Source organism: Maniola hyperantus, chromosome 6 (assembly GCF_902806685.2).
Source record: "Maniola hyperantus chromosome 6, iAphHyp1.2, whole genome shotgun sequence".
In the NCBI taxonomy this organism is placed as follows: Eukaryota; Metazoa; Arthropoda; class Insecta; order Lepidoptera; family Nymphalidae; genus Maniola; species Maniola hyperantus.
In genome coordinates this window covers 9,617,949-9,637,847 of record NC_048541.1, presented here as the reverse complement: position 1 = coordinate 9,637,847, position 19,899 = coordinate 9,617,949, and the positions used below count along the sequence as shown (strand labels likewise).

General features: G+C 39.7%; 1 protein-coding gene across 2 annotated transcripts; it reads right to left on the bottom strand.

Moving 5' to 3' along the window:
- Positions 1-660: 660 nt before the first annotated feature.
- Positions 661-18,724, bottom strand: LOC117982784 (serine-rich adhesin for platelets-like). 2 transcript variants are annotated; one of them, XM_034969199.2, is made up of 9 exons: positions 18,373-18,724; positions 17,068-18,098; positions 14,785-15,369; positions 13,354-13,514; positions 12,142-12,279; positions 10,800-11,046; positions 10,018-10,289; positions 9,374-9,556; positions 661-8,835 (listed from the first exon to the last, which is right to left on the bottom strand). In XM_034969199.2, the coding sequence occupies exons 2-9, from the start codon at positions 17,924-17,926 to the stop codon at positions 8,749-8,751; spliced, it is 2,532 nt and encodes an 843-aa protein (XP_034825090.1). In that variant the 5' UTR covers positions 17,927-18,098; positions 18,373-18,724; the 3' UTR covers positions 661-8,748. The 2 variants fall into 2 exon arrangements, with proteins under 2 accessions (XP_034825090.1, XP_034825088.1); XM_034969197.2 differs by having other exon boundaries at positions 14,785-18,098.
- Between the last annotated feature and the right edge of the window lie 1,175 nt (positions 18,725-19,899).

Sequence of the window (19,899 nt, the reverse complement as noted above, 5' to 3'; positions counted from 1 at the left end):
AAATTCGGAGGGTGTGTTCTTTGTAAAGAGCAGGTATCCACTAAGAATTTTTTGAAATTCCACTTCTAAGTGGGTTAAATGGGGGATGGAAGTTTATATGAAAAGTCCGTAAATTTTTGAAGTTACATCGATGAAAATTGGTATTTAAGCTTTCGGTTAAAAATAAAAAAATACGTATTTCACGATTTTTGGAAATCTACTACCAAGGGGGTTAAATAGGGGATGAAAATTTGTATGAAAGTCCGTCATTTTTCAAGTTATTTGCATGAAAATTAGTATTTGGGTTTTCAGCAACAAATGAAGAAATATGTATTTCAGGATTTTCAGAAATTTAACCCCCACCTCGATTTTCTAAATTCCACCTGAGCGAAGCCGGGGCGGTTCAGCTAAAATATATATATAATATCTGTCAACGGCTGTACTCACGTATTTAGTCAACGTTAGCCCGACTAGTTTCGAACCCATCCGGGGTCCTTTTTCAAGGGAGTCAGTTCGCGCACACGTCGCGATTGTGACTGCGCGCCGCTGCTCGCAGTGCCAGCGGAAATACGCCGAAATGAATTTCGGTGCGAGGAACTCTGTTCATGATTTTCCGATAGATTTCTCCCTGGCCTTATTAGGTTTAGATAGAACACTGGGAATTAGGTAAAAAATAAAACGTTCTTGTTGATAAAATTGCCATTTATTATGATTTCGAATAATGAAAAAATGTGAAACAAATCTGAGTAGGTACCTAGTCCTGCCTTATTAGAACAAAATAAATAGAGTTCCTCTTTACGTTACCAGACAGAACCTTGTATTTTACAATAGATACTTAATGCGCATGAACTACGTATTTTAATCGGCTTATGAATATTATTATAAATCTATACAACCCAATACAATAATATTAATTTTACAAAATATTTTCTAATCGTGTACTTATCTGTAAAGTAGAAATATATACCATTTTCGTTCATTTACAAATAAGGGCAAATCGAAACTTAAATACTAAAGATCACTCTTTTCAATCAGTAGGTACCTACTTTTGATAACATTCGAAAGGCCGATTTAGGAATGTGATATTTAGCGTAAGTACTCTAATTTAATGAGTAGGTATACCAATTATTTGCTATAGGTACTTCTTGGGTATTAGGGCCATAACAGACAGCGTTGCTTTTAGCATCAGCGCTGATGCTCGAACCATGATCGAACACAGAAAGTCGCCAAAACGCGTTGCAAAAATCAGTTAAAAGCGCGATTTCCATACAACCACTGTGAATGAAAGCAGAAAGTCGTCTAAACGCAGCATCGATGCAATGCTAAAAACATCCTGTCTGCGATTACTCTTATATACAATGTGATTGGCAGAAATGGCAGATCATTCCAAATTATACCGTCTGCCACAAATCAAAACCTAGTGAGAGACAAAACTTTCACATATTATAGTTGAGCTCCAAAAAATAATAAGTCTACAGCAGAGAATTCAAATTTCTCGCGGTCGCTTTCTTAAATCATATCAGGCTGTATCGACAATTTTAAGATGCTCTTAGGCTTAATTTACACGTATTAAGCTGTTTAGTAATTAACTAACAAATTTAACTTAATTTTAAGCTTACTGTACACATGCGTTTTCACACATCCATGACAAGTAATTTAGTAAAGCTCTCAAGTTCGTTCCGAGATGAACAGCGAAGTGCGTGAAATAATAGTCTGTAATTCTGTATGTGCTCAGCAAGTCACAGAAGAAATTTCAAATTCAAGGTTTATCTAAAAGCTAGTTTTGCAGCTTAAAAACGATATTCAAAGCTATGATATTTTTTACTTATTATTGCGATAACGGGACGGAATTGAGGTGCGTTAACATTTTGTGATAGTTTTGCTGGTAGTTATAAACTTTCGGGTGATTAGTGCTACTTTGGTGTTACACAAATCTCTAATCTACATCGATAGGTCTAAAAGTAGTGTTATCATTTTCAGTATGACAATATAAAAAATGCAACACTAAGTACCTAGTACTTAAGAAATGTTTAGCGCCATTATCAATTTGCCTCAATGGTATTTATATTCTAGATGATGCCCGCGATTTCATCTACGTGGATTTAGTTTTTTTTTAATTCCGTAGGAACTTTGATTTTGCGGGATAAAAAGTAGCCTATGCCCGTCTCTAAGATGCAAGCTATCTCTTAACCACCTGGATTTAGGTTTTTTAAGAATTCCGTGGAAACTCTTGAAACCTATGTCCTCACCTGAGATGCAATCTATCTCTGTACCAACTTTCGTCAACAACGGTTTAACAGATGGACCATGAAAAGCTAGCAGACTGACACTTTTACATTAGAAATATACGTATTATCGTATCGTATAATGAATTTTATGATTTATACAAAATGCTGGTTGTTTTTTCTAGCTGTTTCAATAGTACAATTAGTAATATTTAAATTAAGTGTGTAATTCTGTGGGCGGATCCGATACAAATGAAATAAAAACTACATTAAATCCTACTCTTATCGACAGCTTTTGTTTCTTATGCTATTTGCCGTTAAATTTCTAAATCACTTACTCGGTTTTGTTTTGAGGCAGTAGTTAAGAATAAATAATTTGGTAGGTTATGGTAAAGATAAATAACAGTATCATAATCACATTCATTTTTTCAAGCTACAGACACATTACTGCGTTGGGCCGTGGGCGTGTTACGGCCCGTTCACACATGGGAGTCCGTTTTACTGGTACGTTTTTAACGGATTATTATTTATTTATGCTCTGTTCACACATAGGCACCGTATAACGATCAACGGATCTGTCATTACTGGATGCGATGTGTGAACAGAAAACTCACAGTATACCACACAGTAAAACACAGTATCTATCCGTTAAAATTCTACGTATCCGTATATTTCCGTTCCGTCCGTCCAGTATTCGATGACAAAACGGAATGTAATTTTTTTACGGAACGATATTTTTTACTGTATACAGAATACTGTGCCATGTGTGAAGTCGCTTATACAATTAATACGCCATCAACGAAAAAAAAACGTACACGATAAAACGGAACAGTAAAACGGGGACATGTGTGAACCGGCCGTTAGAACGCAATCTGGTGCTGCGATGAACGATCGCGCGTCCAATCATTGCGTACCCGGAGTGTTCGTGCGCTGTGCGCCAGAACAAAGCACGAATTCATGTAAAATGGATAACTCCGGTCGCCTTCTACCGCGATACGATATACCAAAATAGCAATAATAAAAATTACAAAAACCGGCCAAGTGCGAGTCAGGCTCGCGCACCGAGGGTTCCGTAATACAGTCGTATTTTTTCAACATTTTGCACGATAATTCAAAAACTATGATGCATAATAATAAATAAAAATCTGTTTTAGAATGTACCAGTTAAGCCCTTTCATATGATAACCCCACCCCACTTGATACAGTTATCTTACTTGGAAAATGGAAAATAATAATTATTAGTTCATGATCACAATTTTTTTTGTGTGATGTAACCACAAATTCACGGTTTTCAGATTTTTCCCCTAATGTCTACTATAAGAATTACCTACCTGCCAAATTTCATGATTCTAAGTCAACGGGAAGTACCCTGTAGGTACAGACCGACAGACAGACAGACAGACAGACAACAAAGTGATCCTATAAGGGTTCCGTTTTCCTTTTGAGGTACGGAACCCTGAAAAATGCGTACCTACTGCTACGTAAACTTAAAGTAGAATAGTTAAACATATAAACGTTTTCATTGTGATGATACAAAATATTATAGAATAAAAAAATTACCACTTATCCTTTATAAAAAATATAAATTATTATTATTATTACTATAATTGTGTTGATGTATTTCTGACTTATTTCTTAACAAAAACATTAATAATCTAAAAGATAAGTTGGCAGACGATTTTATCATACGGATAATATATTATGATCATTGAACGTAAGACCGCTTCCATAGAGATCAAGAGAGTCAAAGAGCGCTAAGTTATTTATAGTCCGTACAAAATTACTCCTCACGCGCCATTTTAACTCTATGGGTCAACTGTCATGTCAAAAGTAAAAATCGTAATTTTGACATGAAATTTGACATAAAAAGTTAGAATGGAGCGTGAAGAGTTAAACTTTACGCGTTCTACTTTGTTTTGTTGGCAGTTAAAATGTTTAACCTATTATTATAGAGCCAACGAGAGCTTGCGTTTTTGCCATCTGCCAGTTACACACAAAATAATATTGTGTGCCCTCTCACACACATTAATTTGATATCTGACAAAGAAACGTCAAAAAAGCAATCTCTCGTTGACTCTACAACATTTAGACATTACTGTTTGTGTTGTGAAGTGTCGCAAGTCGCAACGTAATTCGTGACAATCGACCAATCGTAACGCACCTTGAGCTTCAATGCGCTAAGAGCGCCATGAACGATTAAGGGATGATTTATGCTAGACCGAGCCGGGCTCGAGCCGTGCCGCGTCCGAGGCACCAGATTGGGAATTTGTATGAGGCCACATCAGACCGTGCCGTGCCTGAGTCAGCCGAGCTTCGTCCGTGTTACGTTTCTTCATACAAAATAGCAATATCCGTGGATCGGAATGCCATAGGAAATCATGCCTAAGACGTCAGCGCTCGAATGACATTTCCTACAAATTCAACAATAGACAATCAAAAAGTGTACAATGGCACGCACTTTGTATTTGAGTTTGAGTTTTAAATCTGCCGCACTGTTGCGACGTCAGACGCTCGACTCGAAAGACCACCTTAAAAAAACGTATGAGGCACAACGCACACCGGCAGAGTAGAGTATCTTGCTTGATCACAACTCAAACTGATCTTTATATACTTTAAAATAGTTGCTGCACAGGCGCGCCGCGCGTCGTTTGGATCTTCTCTGTATTTTATTTTTAATATACCTACCTATTATTTTGAACCATAGGTATATAAACATACATAAGGCTAGGTTTAAGTTATAAAAAGACTGCTCTACTTCTCCGTACTTTACGTCTTTGGTAGCATATTACGAGCACAACACACCACAACACAGTCATATGTTTACATTTTGACAGCTTTAAACTTCAAAGGATCTATTTGTTGCAGTACCTATGTTTTATATCTGTCGAATTAAATGAAAAATCGATTGCAGAGCGACGTTGTTGTAGGTAGTGGTATTCGAGCATACCAAATCTAAAGCTAAATTACTTTAATGCTACATGCTATATTCTGTGGCTACCTATACCATATACTATTGATATTGTTTTCGTTCTGCCACTAAGTATTTATTTATTATTCACAAAATTAAAGAAATAAAAGCAATTTATTAATTAACAAAAAATTGAAAAAAAAAAACTTTTGTTCCACCTCGGCATTGCACATCATGACAATTTATCTAATTTATGTACATAAAAATATTTAATTATGGTATTTTTAACAATATCTGTTACTTCTTAACATTTTCGAAATACGTATTTTACAAAGGCCTTTACTGATAGCCACGAGACTCACGACCTTTGAACTCATTGATATACCTAATAACTTTCGCCATTATTTAACTATTCCCCATTTCTACTTCCAGCAGAGTTCATAATATATTTATTTCATATTCCTATACAATGCATACAGGATTTCAAGAAGGGTTTTATGTAAAAATTATTGAATAAATGTATCTATATAGATCATTTTTTAAAGTAAATAATGACATTCTTCATTTGATAAGAAACCCCAGTTTCCAGAATGCTTATACTCGTAAATATATTAACAATTCCGCTGTCCCAAACCCCATTTATAATACGCTAAAAAATACGGTAAAGAAAAAAATCACAAACCATACATCCGACGGCACTACTACACAGGGTAAACAATGCGTCCCATTATGCGAAAATGGCACCCGCACCTAACGTTTAACTCTCGAACATACATTCCATAGATGCCTTGACGTGACATCCTTATAAGTCACGATTTTCTTGAAGGGAAATGTTTTTCATTTGCTTTGAGTATGTAGCAGCATTCCCACAGGGTACTATGAACTTCATTTTGTCTTCAATACGTGAATAAGTTAATTTGTTACGTTGCGTCTACGCTTGGCGACCCGAACACGAGCGAAGCATGTTACGAACAAAATTTGCATAGCGTAGGTTTAAAGGTGGGTTTAGACTTTAGACTAAACGAACAGAATCGGAGCACAAGCATTCTTTATTTGATATTCTTGATCTTTTAGTGTAAACATCAATATCTCCTGAACTCTACGAGAACACGAGAGCTACAATTCGTATAGAATGGGCTAGTATTCACATTCGCTGATTTGGTCTAAATTCAGGTATGATTCCGAACCACGCTGCACGCAGCAGTGCTGCCGCAACAGTGCTGTCCATTGCTAATCTAAATATATAAAAGGAGAATGTGACTGACTGATCTATCAACGCACAGCTCAAACTACTGGACAGATCGGGCTGAAATTTGGCATGCAGATAGCTATTATGACGTAGGCATCCGCTAAGAAAGGATTTTCGAAAATTCAACCCCTAAGGGGGTGAAATAGGGGTTTGAAATTTGTGTCCACGCGGACGAAGTCGCGAGCATAAGCTAGTCATAAAAGCTTATAGAGATTGTATGGGGACCAGTAGTGCCGCGACAGCACTGTTGCGGCAGCACTGCTGCGTGCAGCGTGGTTCGGAATCATATATTAAGGAGCCTCGAATGACACGATTATAGACACTGAGCGTACAACTCGCGTTCGTTTGACGAACACGAAATAATCTACTCTACGTTCAGGGATGTTCGGCGAGTGTACAAAGGCTCGTTGTACCTATATTCACATTCACGCCCGCAAACATAAAGGCTCCGTGGTCGTGGTAGACTAACTAAGCGCAGACGCAGCGTTACGCCAAAAAAACCTTTTATGAGAATCGAATCTTCATACAGAACCAAAAAAAAATATGGGACACATAAATATAGTAGCTAAAGTTACGCAAAAATTACCATTTTAGATTTTAATGTATTATGTCAATTATATTTCATCCTCTAGCTTAACTGCAAACCTGTCTTCTAAGGGCCTGCGCAGACGACGGACTATTTTATCCGCGGAGGACAAGTCCCTCATCTTTTACTACGGTGCAGTGTTTCACCGTACTATTAGTCGACAGATCTAATAAGATAAGCAATTAGCGTGCCATCAGTTGTGAAATGTTAATCCTTCTTTTTTACGTTTGCTTCGGCCATTGTAGCCTAGATATTGCAATCCACCATTGCACAATAACTTCAAAAAGAAAAATTGTACTCAAATTTGAAATTAAATCAAATATATCTTAAAAATACTTGCGTCGGCATAACCTTATTTCACGTTGTTTGTCAAAATCTCACATACATTATACTAAAAAGTGGCACGGTGATAAGGACAAAAAATAATTAATCATTCGTCACGTTCTAATAAGAGCTTAAATGCATTTAGCTATCTCGCTTTAACAGTAAGAGTCACAATAGAGCTACTTCTGCAGGTATTTATTGTGAGTATTAGTCCATCGTGTGCGTTACGCGATGTTGTTCTCAAAGACACATTTATGTTCTTCACGGATATTTAAACGGATACGTAATAAAAATATAGTCCCTCCTCGGCGCAGGTCATTATTAAAGTTACACCCATATACTTAGAATGCTCAAAAAACTAAACTTTTCATTTGTAAAAAGTTCTTGCATTTCACGAAGGCGAGTGGCTCACGCTTGTGTTTAAGTCGTATCGGTATAAGTAAGGTACACTAAATGTGTGCGTTTGCGAGCGCTTGCTCGCAACTGATTGGTCCAACATGCACGCACACTTACGCAATGCCCATGTAAACGACGTAACCACAAGTAAAGTTCACTCGCCTTCGTGAATTGCAAAAACTGTACCAAGTTACAGCCAGCAGAAATTCAACGTTTGAATAAAAAGAAAACTAATAATATGTGATGTTCATCCGTTACAATTCTAAACTATAGTAGTTATTACGTCCATTTCGAATAGAAAATATTTAATGCTTAATTCTAGGTTCAGATGGTTGCGCGATTCGCATATTTTATTAATTGTGCAATTATGTGTAGACATTTGAAATGAGTCCCGTAAAACATGATGGATGGCTGGATTTATTAAATATTTTCATAAGGATCACATTAAATATTTAAAATCAATACAATGAGGAGAGGACGATCAAAGAAATAGATTGCGTGAAAGAGGATATAAAATAAGTCCTTAAAAATGAGTTCTCAGGCGCCATTTTAACTTTGAGTAAACTGTCATGTCAAAAGTACAGTTCACCTTTAAAATACGGGACTAAAATCGTACTTTTGACATGACAGTTGTCACAAAGTTAAAATGTCGACTATAGGGAGATTATTATACTACTATTTAAAATATAATTTATTGCCTTATTTTACAACTTATGTTGATCCTGTTTTCATAGAGAGGTTATTTTTAATTGTATATCCTGTTGAAAGAAACAGTATATAATTATTAGGCCCTACTTACCTTATATAGTTCGCATGAATTGCCGGACGTCGCGAGCGGTGATTTGATGATTGTGCGAATTATACCACTGTTTTGAATTGTACGGATATTATAACGACGCGATTTGTGAAACGCGCGACCATGTGAGCTTTCTTTAAATTTAAAAGTTTTAAAAAAATATTTAAAAAAATACATACATACAGCACATATTTCACAAGTGTAAAAAAAGAAACGTGAGTAAGTCCGTCGGGCGTGGGCCGCGAGCGCGGTGCAGGGCGCGCGCTAGTGCCGGTGTGGGGAACGTTAAATCATCTGGCGCGACATGGCGTGCCGCACGCGCCGCTCCCACGACTCCGCGTCGGCCCAGCCGTGCCGCACGTCCCGGAACAGCTGCCACAACAAAACATCACATACTTACAACATTCGGTTTATTTCCCAAAGAACACTTGGCCTAGCCAAAAACACATGACCAAATCTAGCGGAAATTCTCGTTTTGGCTCGTTTAATATTACAATGCAACGGAATATCGTAGGCGGATTTTCGCTATACCACAGTTCACGACAGTTAGGGAACTTGTAATTAAACTTCGACGTCAAATGCAGGCGGGCATCAAATGTCCCTACATTTGACGCTAGGTAGCCTATGAATAACCTATTTTTCACGTCACCCATAGTCTAATATTTGATATATCGTTCATTAGGATCACACCGAGAGTTCCCTCACTCTAGTTCACTCTGGCTACACCCTATCCACGGAAAGAAGTTAGTATAGCGCTCTCTCTGTTACGTGATCCCATACAAAATATAGAGGCAAGTAAATCTCTAAATCTCAGTGGGCGTTAACCATTTTGGGTCACCAACCAATCACAAATGGAACTATGTTTTCTAATCTCTCAACGAGAACTAGATTTCAAAATGGACACGCTCACCTGCGACAGCCACACCTCGTCTGCCAGCAACTCGTTGAGGATGACTGTGGTGTCCTTGCTGGGGTTCTGCATGCGCTTCTCGGCGACGCGCTTGCTGCACTCGGCGTACATCAGGTACTTCTGGTGCGAGATGCGCGAGTACAGCTGCACGCGCCCGCAGCACGCCGTGCACACCAGGAACTCCTGGAACGGCAGAGCGTCGTATGACCATCGGCTGGTAGCAGCGGCTGCTACTTATGACACGGTTTGCAGACATACTATCCCGCGGTAAAAACCAGCCTATTGGACAGTCTTCGAAAGTCGGAATTAGTCTCTTTTGTTTAGTGCGTGTCTCGGAGAGCACGTTCAGCCGTCGCGTCGGTCGGTTCCAGTTATAATCACTATAACATCCGACAATATTAAACCTAAAGAACCGTAAGCCTGTAACCTTAGTCAAATCGTATGTAGAATTATTTGGGAGCCCACCGCATTAATATCTCAAGAAAACCCCAAGACCTATGTGATAAAATATGGAAACGAGTAATGACCCTTCTCATTCTAAGAGGAGACCCGTGCTCTGCAGTGCGCCAGTGATGGGCTCATCATGATCATAATGATGATGATGAATGACCCTCAGCGATGAGGATCACGAGGAGAGAGGTTACCTTCTCATAGGCCAGCCTCGCGTCGGGCTGCACGGGCTCGAGCGTGGCGGGGTTGTAGGGCTGGCCGTACAGCAGCAGGCGCGCGACGGCCGGGCGCGCGCACGCGCGGCACGCGCCCGCGCCCGCCGCCACGCTGAGGCCGGGCCACGTGGCCACGGCCGCGTCCAGCGCGCGCGCGCCTCCGCCGCCGCCGCCCGCGCCCGCAGACACGCGCGACCGCATCGTCTCCGTCACCTCGTCCACCGTCTTCACGTTCGACAGGAAGTATTCGTCTGTAAATGAATGAATGAATGTTTGGTGGTGTAAACCTGAAATAGCAGTAAAATGAAGTCAAAATAAAGGATCATGAAACTACGCTGAATATAGAATGAAGAAAACCCGGCTGAGTTTGTTGTGGGCTCTTCTTAAACCTGGGCGCGTTTGGAAAGTTTACGTAATTAATATCACCACTATATCATCCTTCAAATCCAACAATTAACTAAAAAAGAATACAATAGTATCTACTTTGAATAAATGGTTTGACTTAAACTTTAACCAAAATAGGATCTCTGTAGGTACAAATCATTATGAACAACTTTTATTATGAAACCAATGCTTATAATTATCTTACCACTCGAGAAAGTTTGTAGACGTTGGTTTTTCTCTCAGAATTTAAGATTTGGTTTCATAGTAAAAATTGTTTATAAGTGCCCCTTTGGGGTTAAAACCCCTTGTCCGAGTTACAGTTCCTTATATTCCTTGTACAGTACATAATTTTTTATTTATTTTACTATAAAACCTACCTTGCTCTTGAAATATTTCCGTCAAGAAATTAGGGTCCAGTGCGTGTGATATTAATGTCTGAATATAAACTTCGAAATTTTCTTGATACATTTGAGTTTCCAACATCCTCTTTTCTATAAAGTTGACGTCATCGAGTGGAAGTTCACTTCTTACTAATTCGACTATTGTTTCTAAGTGGGATTGTGACCGCACTTTTACAGGAACTTGCGTGTACAGTTTTTTATTTTCAGGATTCCATGCGGCGTACTGAAAAATATGTTTTAAATTTGGACAAAAAGTTTTGATTGGTGCTTCATCATCATGATCAACCCATCACCGGCTCACTACAGAGAACGGGTCTCCTCTCAGAGTGAGAAGGGTTTGAGCATTGTCTACCACGCTGGCCATGTGCGGATTGGTGGACTTCACACACCTTTGAGAATATTATGGAGAACTCTCAGGCATGCAGGTTTCCTCACGATGTTTTCCTTCACTGTTAAAGCAAGTGATATTTAATTAATTAAAACGCACATAACTCCGAAAAGTTAGAGGTGCATGCCCGGGATCGAACCCGCGACCTCCGATTAGAAGGCGAACGTCCTAACCACTAGGCTATCACAGCTTATTATTTAGATTGGTATTATTTGGATTTGTAACAAAATATATTTAGGGCTTGCTTTACAACCGCCAGATAAACCTAATGGATAAATTTGACATTTTGACAGATTCCCAATACAAAAACTGTCATAACGTCAAATTTATTCGTTAGATAAAGTTTATCTGGAGGTGATGAAACAGGCTTACAATTACTATTTTACAATTAAAATGAAGCAAATCTTATATATAAAATTAATGACTGTCTCTTCGTTACCTAAACCCATACGTTCTCGGATCATTCATCCGATTGAGTTGAAATTTTGTAAAACTGTTGTAGGCACTTGCGGGAAGTTTTCTGACATAGTACTATCAACGTACGTGTAAGGAATCGTAAGAACAACATAAGGCTAAAAAGCTCATAGCTAATTGAGATGTTTGATATAAGTTTATAATAGAATTTTTAGTAAATTAAGCATTTTGAATTCACGTCATCACAGCCAGGATATTGCGCCCTGCGCTTTCAAGGTCATGTTTTAGATCCCTGCTTACTTAGTATGGGAACTTGTAAGAAATACATAGATGTGACGTCATAAAGATTCGACGTAATTTAACATACTTTTTCATATCGATCGGTAATATAAAAATGGTTAGCAAACTTAAAACTAACAGTGGACGTGGATTTTTCGAATTTTTGAAGACTCTCTATTTGATTATTCCTAGGAAATAATTGATTTTTGACATCGGCATCATCCCAATTTTACTAACCGTGGATATATTTCTGTATAATACTTTTCCATTTTCCTCAAAGGGCTCGTACTTTTGCAATAACGCTTTGCCGTCGACTCTCCATATCGCCGGCCACATCTCGTTCAAGTCGGTTTTTATCGCCACAAACTCCCCCGACTGCAAAAACGAAGGTTTATTTACGTGAAGTCGTAAAAACTTGCAGGTTGTTGTGACGTAGGTATATATACTTCTATACTAATTAATAAAATTGAAATGTCTGTCTTTAATTTCGAAATAACTATCTCATAATTAAGCTCATATGCTTATTTGTACCATAACTGCATCAAAAGTTTTTAAATTTTTGTTTGTCTGTCTGTCTGTTCGAACGGGCTAGTCTTCAGAACGGCTAAACCTATTTTGACGGGACTTTTACAGAAAAGTAGAGGATTAACCAGGGAGTAACATAGGCTACTTTTGAATAAACTTTCAAAAAGGAGTTGTATTTTTCTAATTATATAGTTAAGTACATCGAAATCTCCAAGATTACTGGACCGATTTGCGTAGTTGCTTTTTTAATTGATAGAGAAACTTTACGACATTGTTCCATATAAAAATTAATTCCAACTCCTCAATCCCGATGCTGCAGGGCGCCTGACTCCCTAAACTGATGGGATTTAGAAACTGTCGGTTATAAATTGATATTTCTTTCTTTTAGAATAGAATAGAGTAGAAAATGGTTTATTCAAGTAAACTTTTTACAAGTGCTTTTGAATAGTCGGGTAGTTTTAATTTACCACTGGTTCGGAATGCCGTTCCTTCCGAGAAGAACCAGCAAGAAACTCGGCAGTTGCTCTTTTTAGTTTTTCAATTTACAATGTTATTTTACCAAGTCTACCAAGTCCGTCAGAAAAAGGCACTAAACAGACGCGATGCCGCTTCTGCTTGCTTCCAAATCCTACTAACATTCCTATTTGCATTGGGCTTTAAAATCAGTATGTTACTTGCCAGCGGGACAGGAGTGGAGAAGGCGGGTAGAGACTTGAAGAGGCGCGTGGGGTACAACTGATTGACGTAGTTATTTTACATGGATATAGTTAGACCTGGAGACTGGAGAGTGCCATAGGCTATTTTTATCTCGGAAAAACCAAAGAGTTTGAGATTTTTAAAAACCTAAACGACGAAGTCGCAGGCATCAGCTAGTACCTATAATATAAAGCAAATGGAATGGACGTATATCGAATAGACAAATACCTGATATGGCATTTCTTCAACTGACATATTACTATCAATTTGCCCAGTTCTGGAAATATGCTGATGTGTTTTTATATGGTGCAACTTTCTGTTGGAGTTGGCGTCGTTTTCGGTCGAGCCGTACACGCTGCCGTAGCCCAGCCCGGCTGTGTGTGCAGAAGCTAAAATTATAAAAGCAGTTTAAAAAACCAATTATAGTAAATTAACATAATATAATAATAATATGATAATCTTATTAACTTTACCTTTTATTTGCATAGAAAAACTAACACCAAACTTTTTGTTATTTCTTAATCTCATTCACAATTAAGTCATTAGGGAATGTAAATGAGGCAGGATTGGTAGGGACAAGGAAAGCCAAATGGTGAAGAATTCACCTTTTGCGATAACATGTACACATTATTGACATAATATAGTCATGAGTCGTGATATATCTGTTTTAAAGTAATTCATAATTTACAAACAAATGTTCTATTCATAGAAATGAACATGTTATCCCTATTTGGCGAAGTGAGGGGTGCTACCAGGAATAATTACAAACTAAAATTATTTAACACATGTATCAGTAATATACTCGCGTTTATTTTATGTCTCCTCCTATTATACAAAAATATTTACATAAAATATTGAGAATTGTGCATAAACAAATAACAATTAAATAGAAATACAAAAACTTATGTTCGGGGCATGGCCTTCTAATACATTACTCACACTAACTTATAGCTGTCAATGTATTATTATGCAATTCATTTCTCCTTATAATATAAATCACTTTCGGCTAACAGCGAAGTATATGAATACACTATCCATAAGTACCAACTAAATTCAAATACTGTAAAGTACAATACATTATTTAGTATATACAACAGACAACCACTGGTATCGATCCCATAAAAAAAATATACCACAATTTTGGAATTATTAATGGTAGCACCCCTTCGAAAGCGAGTATGACAAGAGTCACAAATTCTACAATTTACAATTAAATGGCACTCATAATGTGTCATTAACAATTACATCAATGAAATCTTGTTACAGGCTAACCCTAAAGTAACCACCTCCATTAAGATAGATACATCGCATTTTCTTCGTAGAAGTTATTTACAGTAAATAATAATAGATTTCATCTAATAAAAATTTACATAATTATCACAGTTAAAATGTAACAAGTTTTCACTGCATGCTGCCTCGCGGGCAGTTAGCTTGCTCCTGTCATACAAGCTTCAGGGCTAGCTCTTCACCATCGCGCTCTACTTCGCAAGTGGAAATCTAGCAAGTTGAACGCACCTTCCTCGGGCTGGTGCTGGTAATAGTACTGCTGCTGCGGCGCGGCCGGCAGCGGCGCGGGCGGCGGCGGCGCGCGTGGCTTCTTGGCGGCCGGCGGGGGCGTGGCCGCCGGCTTGCTGGGCGCCGGCGCCCGCCCCTTCTTACCTTTGTCGCTCAGCGGCGTGCTGGGCACGTTGAGCACGGGCTTGTGCAGCCGCCGCGCCTCCTCGTCCGCGTCGTACGCGCCCTCCTCCGACCCGTCGTACTTTCTCTTGCGGTCTTTGTTGAGATTGTAGTAGCGCGGGTCCTCGAGCTCCGCGCCCTTCGCCTGCGCGGCGAGGAGGTGCGCCGGCGCGTGCGGCCCGGCGCCCAGCAGGCCCGGAGCGCCCATGGCAGGCGCCACGCCCATGGCGGGGCTGCTCAGCGCCATGCCGCCGGGCGCCATCGCACCGTTGGCGCTGCCGGCCTCGCAAGGACTCTTGTGGTCGTTGCCGTACGCCTTGTTGTTGGGAGTACTATTCGTGTTGGTCCTCGACCAGGTCGACTTTCTGGCGCCTCTGCCGGCCGGCGGCGGGGAAGTATCGCGCTCCCCTTGTAAGAACTTCAAATAAGAGGCCATGAAACCCGAGCCGGGGCCTGTGACCGGGACGTTGAACTTTTTATCCATTACTTTTGTATCTTGCGAAGTACTGTTAATGTTCGGCTGCTGAGAAGAGGGTGCTACCGTTGACGCAGTATTAGCTCGTTGTTCTGCAAGGAAACCAAGTTCTTCTTCTATATTGGGCACTACCACCTTAGGCTGTTCCTCTTCACGAGTTTCTGGTGTGGAAAAAGATGACGAGGAAGCCGAAGGTGGAGTATCGCTGAATGAAGATAATGGTGTTAACTCCACAGAAGATTGGAAGTCCGGATGAGGACCGAGATGAAATGGAGGGAAGTAGGTGAGGGCGTGACTATGCTGCATTGCAAGAGCTTGATGTTGATTGGCGAAACTTGTCGCATGTAGGGGTGCTTGAGAGCCAAAGGCAGATGTGCCTGAAAACATTTTAGGGGGAGGAGGAGGAAGATTCCAACGTTCAAAGTCAAAGTACCCATTTTGTTGCTGATTACTAGTGGAACTGTGAGCAGGGGGTGGAATTCTACTGGCCAAATAATCAGCCATCACTGCAGCATTTGAAAGTTCATTAATGTTTGTGTGAGATGGTTTTTCAGTACTTTTTCGCCGGGCTACCGTTTTGGTTGGTGCTGGTGTAGGCGGCACGGGAGTCGGGTTTTTAGATTGCTTAACTTCTTGTAATTGGCAACTCTGTTGTAAGGTCTGCAAGTTTTTAACAATACTCATTGGGTCCCCACGACAACTAGATAAATCTTGTAAAGCGACATTATTCCCATCAACATAGTGCTGTTTCTCAGGCAAATTTCTGTCATTTGATGTCTGAGATGTGGTTTTCTCATTGTGAGTATTTTCAGTTATACCATTATTATAATTAGTAGAGCTGCTGCTGTTACCATTACTACTAAATTTTCTGGCTGACTGTCTCTCAGTCTCCCAACAACTTTGGTTGGTGTGGCTTTGAGTACGTTCATACGGTCTATTTTCATTAAATGACTTGCTTTGTTCAATGCCTAAGGCCCTGGTGATAACAGAAGGGTAGGCCACTTGACTGTTCTGGGAAGGTGGTCTAGACACAGAAGCGTCTAATGGTGACCTTGGTGCAGCATTGTTCACTTTGCTATAGTGATCTCCATGTTGCTGTGGGGAGTTGGTGGAGTTCATAGGACTATGATACATGGGATATGCAGGACTAGAGCCATGTCCTATTGGAGAAGTCTGTGGGGCAGCTTGCAAGGGGCTTTGTCTTCGTGCTACGGCAGCACCACAATCTGGGCCATTTTGAGAACTACTACTGGAATAGCCAGTATCTGTACTGGAGCTGCTTTTTGCACGAACATGATATTCAGACTCTACATTGTTACCACTCTGGTAATGCCTAAAACTTGAACTCTGAGAACCTGCATATTGAGAATTGCCTATTCTGTTTGGTTTGGAAGAGCCACCACTTCCACTATAATTCAATCTACCAGGGGCATCCATTATAGAGTAACTTATGGGGGATGACTGCGGTTGGGGCTTATCAATGGAATCACAACTCTTTCTTGGTTCACTGCCTAACTCTGGGTATATTTTACTTTGAGCCTTAGTCTGTATTTGTGGTGCTTTAGAGGTGGGAGAAACGAATCCACTACTGTTGCTGGGAGTTGTTTTTTCAATGCTAGCAGTTTTAGGTGACTGGGAGTTGTAGATGGAAGCAGAAGGTCTGGTGGAGGTGGTAGAGGAGCGGTAGTCTTTACTGGGAGGGGTGGGGGAGGAAGTCACTGATGGAGTTGACACAATGCAAGATTGTTGGGAGTGAGCAGGGTTGCTTGCAGAACTTGAATATGACTTACTTCCAGCATAATCCTGCTGTGATGAAAGTTGACCACTCTTTGCACTACTCGTGCTGTATGAATTATCAGCCTGGTTACCGAAAGATGAAGGAGGTTGAAAAAATGATGAGGATGATGTAGAAGAAGCTGGTTGTTTGGACGCTGTCGCCGGAGATCCCGACCTATTGCTTTGTTTACTGGCACTGGAAATTTGTGAATTGAGGTGGTTATTCAGAGTTTGTGCAGCAGCAAAGTGAGCATTAAAGTTTTCATATGTTGCTGATGCTTTTGTTGTTGCTGGACTCGGAGATGAGGGCACAACACTTTCATGAGGTAGAATTCCAAACGGACTAGGGAGCTGGTTGTTTCCTTGCCAATTTAAGCCAGCTGTGCTACCCGGGGTTGACGATTGATCGAAAAATGAAGTTCCTTGCGTGGCTAGTGCCTGGTGTGGATAGTTTTCCCTTAGTGAAGAAATTTCAGTTTCCACTGAGGACTGTTTTGATGCAACTGCAGCTTGAGCCTGTGCTATCACTTGGCGATGTTGTGCCTGAAGAGATGAACTGTAATGTGCAGGTTTTGGATTCGCATGATGGAACAGAGGTGAGAACACTGCATCATACCCCACAGGTGGGGGGGAGAGAAATCCACCAGGATTAAACGGAGATGCAGTTGATGAGCCAAGTTGGCCTGCTAGTGATGCTGTGGTGTGCGCCGCCTGCAGGAGCAGCTGGCTGGTGGTCGACGGCACAGCCTGACCGCCCAATCCAGTACCACCACTGGCCAGATGGTGATGGAAGTCCCCACTCGCAGCACCAGCTTGTACCCCTGCCAGTCGATTGTACGAAGCATATGCTGACCATGGTCCTACTGGATCCATTACCACCTCCGTGTTACTTTGTGTAGTGTCAATGTATGTAATTTATCAATAGTAGTCCACACTTTCATCCATAGTTTGTATAATACACACAAATCATATATTTACTACCACTAAATTGGAGCACTTGTAGTCATACTGAATAACTTAATTATTCTCCGTCCAAATAACACCCCTGAAAAGAAAAGAAAAAAACAAGCATTTAAACATTAATAGACAAAAAAAGGTGTCTTACATGATGATTCCCAATTAAAATACTAGTGAATCAAGATTTTCAAATGTGATTTCAAACTGCAAATTAGTATTACATTCTTGATTCGGTTATAAACACTTCGAAACAAAAATAATGCGCCGCTCGGACAGAGAAGCGTCAATGTGTTCGAACAATGCAGAAACTTATTTTACATGAATCTGTTTTAGAGAATGAACATTCGAATAAAGAAACATACCATCGCATTAGTTTTGAATAACCATTTATCAATGTGGTTTCAGAGGACGCTCACACGACAGATAACATCATAAATATGGCCTCGACGACTCTTAGATCCCTTGCGACGGGTTTTGTCTATTGTGAAATTAAAAACCACTTAAACTCTGTTATACATTACATATAACTGATCACTGAACAATATACACTTTGCAACTAATCTTCCCTTCTTAGTTTTTACTACAATATTGTTTCAGAGAAGCGAATACTTTATTTACAAGTAGAAATACGACAACGTTTCGCCTTTCACATAGCCGCCATCTTACTTGTCGGATGTCGAAGTCGAACGCAGTCGAATGAACGACCGCACAAAACAAGCGACTTAAGCGCCATCTACAGTAATAATTAACAAACGCAATAATTTTCTTTTTTTCTGACAGTATTTTTATCATAGATATTTTTATGGAAGTGTTTAGTCTAGAGACCACAAGCGGTCGTTCTATAGAATATTCTTTCGAGCTAGATCGAGCTACAAGTTTTATACTGCCTAAAATTTGTTTCTTATCACAAATTGCTAAGGTTTAATTTTTTAATGGAAATGTGAAGTAACTAGCTATACCTCAATTTTTAATAACCAGTTTGATTTACCGCCTCTTGGGCCTTGTGGGCAAATTTTTTTAAATTAACCTGATTAAAAATAATATATTTCCCTCTAATAAACCATTGTTCAAATTTGTTCAACAAAATTACCTAGGAAAATTACACTTTTAGATAAATCTTATTATGGTCCAGGATTAAAATTAAGGAATTTATGAAGTGCTCTATCATGGCTCTATCCCATATTCATGGTCAAAACCAAAGCGGAGTTTTCACTATATACGTCTGTGGCTTTAGTATAGATTCATAGTCTGTGGATCAAAATTCGCCACAGATGAATAACCAAATTGATTGATGTACTCTCAACTATAGTCTGTCCATAGTCTGTCCTACTCCTTCGAGTAAATGTATTCTGTGGTCCTACTCTCTAGTGCTCTAGTGCACAGAGTACTTTGTCTCTAGTGTCCACAGAGTACTTTTAACATATGCTAGCGTCTCTAACGATTAACTGGCGAGAATCGCGCGCTATATTTTATTCTTATTAAACCGACTTCTTTATTATTTAAATTAATCATAATATATATTTTTAATCCATACTAATATTATAAATGCGAAAGTGTCTCTGTCTGTCTGCTTGCTTTTCACGGCCCAACCGTTCAACCGATTTTGATGGGTACAGAGTAGTTAGCTTACATCCCGGGAAAGGACATATTATGCTACTTTTTATCCCGGAAAATTAACGAGTTCCCACGGGATTTTTAAAAACCTAAATCCAAGCGGACGAAGTCGCAAGCATCCTCTAGTATTGTAATAAAACTTAAAGCTAGCCTAATCTAATTAATTATTATTACTGTAGGTACTGTGTTACTGTACAAATCATGCCCGCGTGGAAAGGTGCCAAGAATAGGTACCTACTGGCTGGATTTCCAGAATCTAGCCAGTGCTAATACAA

Excerpts from the sequence above, each read along its gene's own strand:
- LOC117982784 (XM_034969197.2), bottom strand. The coding sequence starts at position 17,926 with ATGGATCCAGTAGGACCATGGTCAGCATATGCTTCGTACAATCGACTG. Across the intron at positions 13,515-14,784 it reads CACGCCGCTGAGCGACAAAG|CTTCTGCACACACAGCCGGG; the intron begins GTAAGAAGGGGC and ends TTATAATTTTAG. Across the intron at positions 11,047-12,141 it reads TATACAGAAATATATCCACG|TACGCCGCATGGAATCCTGA; the intron begins GTTAGTAAAATT and ends CATATTTTTCAG.